The sequence below is a fragment of the Salvia miltiorrhiza genome, chromosome 1 (genome assembly GCF_028751815.1).
Source record: "Salvia miltiorrhiza cultivar Shanhuang (shh) chromosome 1, IMPLAD_Smil_shh, whole genome shotgun sequence".
NCBI lineage: Eukaryota > Viridiplantae > Streptophyta > Magnoliopsida > Lamiales > Lamiaceae > Salvia > Salvia miltiorrhiza.
Genome location: NC_080387.1, coordinates 66,036,036 through 66,039,627, shown reverse-complemented (window position 1 = coordinate 66,039,627; position 3,592 = coordinate 66,036,036). Strand labels below are relative to the sequence as shown.

The following is a 3,592-nucleotide window of genomic DNA, read 5'->3' as shown; positions in this document are numbered from 1 at the left end:
TATAGAAGTACACGAAAGAAATTAATCCGGCCACAACTCTATTTGCCTTCGACTAACCCGGCTTATTTGATTTTAGGTTGGTTTGGGTTTTAAAAATAATGGTCCGATCAATAATGAGTACGGGCTAACCCAATTTAGATGATGGGCTAATTGATTCCGACTCTCACAAAGTTGGATCAATCCACTGGCTTAACAATCTGTTTTGAATAAATAGTAGTTTTAAAAATTTCATTATGATAAATTTAAATTTAAAATAATTTTTTAATATTAACCACTCTACTAATATATCAACGAGCACAATTTTGTTTGACAATTCTATAATGAGTAAGTATATCACACCGATGTCCCTTCGGGGACATCCGATAAAATTAGAACGATACAGAGAAGTATATCATCGCAACAAATGAGATGTATAAAATGATAATATCGCTATCAATAAGGTGAACAAATTAAAAAAGAAATGAAATGCACAAAGTCGCCCACCCAACATCAGTAATTAAATTATACTCCATAGTGTGCGTGTGTTGATCTAACGAATTAATTGTAGATGATTAATGTTCAATGCTTGAGATCCTGGATTCGAGTCCATCATGACGCTGTCTCTAAATTTTTTTATTTATTTGTGAAATTTAAATAAAAAATCATACTCCACAAACCTTTATTGTTAAAAAGCTCAATACATAACGTACATTCTCATTAGTGAAACCAAAAAATGTAACGTTAATTTCTATTGAGGGATGAGGAAATCCAAAATTTATTTATTGTGGGGCACAAAATAATTATAAATATAAAATAAGTTTAAACAAATACCAAAAACCACATCATAGAAGATCTAAGAATACCAAATGATGATCAATATTATAATACGGCCGCCTTTGCCAAGCATCATTCAAGAATCTAAAAATATATGCCAAATGATATTGAAGACCAATATCTTTTCTGACGTTGATCAACAGGATTTTATTTGTCATTTACAAATTACAAGCATCAGACAAGACAAAAACAACATCACATTTGTAAATATTTTATAATCTGCATACATAGGTAATATTGATTGAAACTTGAAAATCTTGATAGAGTATTCCAAATTATGTAGTGTGAGAAGCAACTGCAAGAAGAGGAGTGGCTCTATGAACTGTCAATCCCGGGCTCTCAGTCATGTCCAAATCTTTTGCATTAGGCAATTTCCAGTCGAATTTATGCACGAGATTTGCTAACAGAAGCTCCATAGCAACAACAGCAAACGTGATCCCGGGGCATCCCCTCCGTCCAGCCCCAAACGGGATCAACTCGAAGTCAAGACCCCTGAAGTCTATGGAAGAATTCAAGAATCTCTCCGGCATAAACTTTTCTGGTTCGTCCCATGAGACCGGGTCCCTCCCTATAGCCCACGCATTGATCATCACCATTGTTCCTGCAGAAATGTCGAAACCTTTTATCTGCACATCTTTGGTAGCCACTCTAGGCACAAGTAGTGGGAGTGGTGGATGGAAACGTAGAGCTTCCTTGATCACAGCCTTGAGATAATGCATTTTTTCTAGATCATCATCTCTTATGTCTTGCTTCTCTTTCACGATTCCTCTTACTTCCTGCTGCAACTTTTCCATAACTTTTGGGTGTCTTAAGACTTCTGACATCGTCCATTCCATAGCTGTGGATATTGTATCAGTTCCGCCTACAAAAACATCCTGCCACACACTCACAAAACTGCTCATCAACAAAGAATCTACATACAGAATAGTGACGAAACACTAAAGTTATAGAGATTACCATAAGTAATGATTTGACGCTATCTCGATCAATGGAGGCATCTGCAGATTCATCGTTATAGATTTGGAGCAAAACATCCAAGAAATCTTCTCCATTTTTGGACGATCGAGTCTCAGTCTGCTGCAAGCGTTCTTGAATCAAACTCTCCAAAACTTCATCCATCTCCTTGGCAGTCTGATCGAGCCTCTTATCGAAACCATTAACGCGACCAATCCAATCAAGCCACGGAATAAAATCACCAATATTTATAGTCCCTAAAAGCTCCATGAGATCCGTCATGACGCGCAGGAATTTCTTTCCATTTTCAGACTCACTGTACTTCCCGCCGAAGGCTGCTCTACCGATCCCATCATTAGTAAAATTAGCAAACATGGTACTCAAATCCAGCGGCCCCGAAGACGCCTGAATCTTGTTGAGGAAAACGGCGGTTTCTTCTTCCCTGATGGAACGGAAGGATTGAACCCTTCTGCTGCTGAGCACTTGCAGAACAACGATGCTCTTCATCTGCCTCCAGTATTCGCCGTAAGGAGAGAGGGTGACGTCTTTGCAGCCATAGACCAGCTTCTTGAAGGCCTTGTAGACGGGCCTGTTGGCGAAACTGAGATCGTGAGTCCTCGTGATTTCGCGGGCTGAATCGGCGGAGGAGACGATCAGAACGGGGACGCTGCCTAAGTGAAGAAGCATCAGCGGGCCGTGTTTTTGGGATAAGGAATGGAGATCCTGGTGACCCAGTAACCCAAGTTGATGTAGATTTCCGATTATCGGAAGCTTTGGTGGTGAAGGGGGAAGTTTTCTTTTGCTTGAAGGTTTCAGCAACATTCTGTAAATTGACCATAAAAAGATGAGACATAGAAGAGATGTTAGAATCATGGGATGGAATTGGATTTCCTCCATTTTTCAGAAACGACTGGGCTTTGTGTTGCTACTTCTAATTGCTCCTCCTTCAATATGTTAGGGATATTTATGGATAAATAATTGTAAGCGAATATAATAATAATAATAATTATCATAGAATATGGGTCAGTCAGAATATGGATCGATTATTGTAAGCAAATTTTTATTTTTATTTTTTAAATTTAATTAATTTATGAGTAGACATGATGTGGCCAATTAGTAACCCTTATATAGAAGAAAAACAAAAAATGATGAGAAAAAGAGCAGCGGCACATAAAAGTAAACAACAAATAAGATTTCTGCGCTGTAAATTAGCATAATTTGGCCAGACATTCTTTCCTTTTTTTAATTGTCTATTTTTACTTATTTGATAAATATTAATTTAGTAATTTATTTATTTATTAATAATCAAGTGTGCGGTATAATACTTTATTTAATATGCAATTAGTGATTGAAAAATGAAACCAAAGTTGAATTGTTAGGTAATTAATAGGAAATGATTGTGAGATGAATTTTCTATAAATATTGTGTTTGAATGTGAGTAAAAGTATAAAGGTATATATATTTCCTAAAGGGGTTATTGCCGGAAAATACATGTAGTTTGTCAATTTTCTGGTTTATAACATGACTTTATAATCTGACCAGAAAATACATCAATTTTCAATTTAATCGCAATTATAACATGACTTTATAGTCTGACAAGAAAATTCACCAAATTTCAATTTATTCTCAATTATAACATGACCTTATTTAGATTATTTTTCATCATAGATGTATTAATATTTATTGTATTTATATTAAATTGTTATGTATAAAATATTATTAATTAATTGATTAATTTTTATAAAAATTAAGTTAAATGATTAATTATTTCATAATATATATATATATATATATATATCAAGATATTATATTGATGGTTTAAAAA

The 3,592-nt window shown here is 34.9% G+C and overlaps 1 protein-coding gene across 1 annotated transcript; it reads right to left on the bottom strand.

Moving 5' to 3' along the window:
- Positions 1–838: 838 nt before the first annotated feature.
- Positions 839–2,726, bottom strand: LOC131005121 (cytochrome P450 71A8-like). Its single transcript, XM_057931936.1, has 2 exons — positions 1,771–2,726; positions 839–1,688 (listed from the first exon to the last, which is right to left on the bottom strand). Exons 1-2 carry the CDS (start codon positions 2,662–2,664, stop codon positions 1,089–1,091), a joined length of 1,494 nt encoding a protein of 497 aa, XP_057787919.1. The 5' UTR covers positions 2,665–2,726; the 3' UTR covers positions 839–1,088.
- Between the last annotated feature and the right edge of the window lie 866 nt (positions 2,727–3,592).

What these genes read in the sequence shown, in the direction of transcription:
- LOC131005121 (XM_057931936.1), bottom strand. Translation starts at nt 2,664, where the DNA reads ATGGAGGAAATCCAATTCCATCCCATGATTCTAACATCTCTTCTATGT. An exon ending in GCGTCAAATCATTACTTATG is followed by an intron (nt 1,689 to 1,770) that starts GTAATCTCTATA and finishes AGTGTGTGGCAG; the next exon opens with GATGTTTTTGTAGGCGGAAC.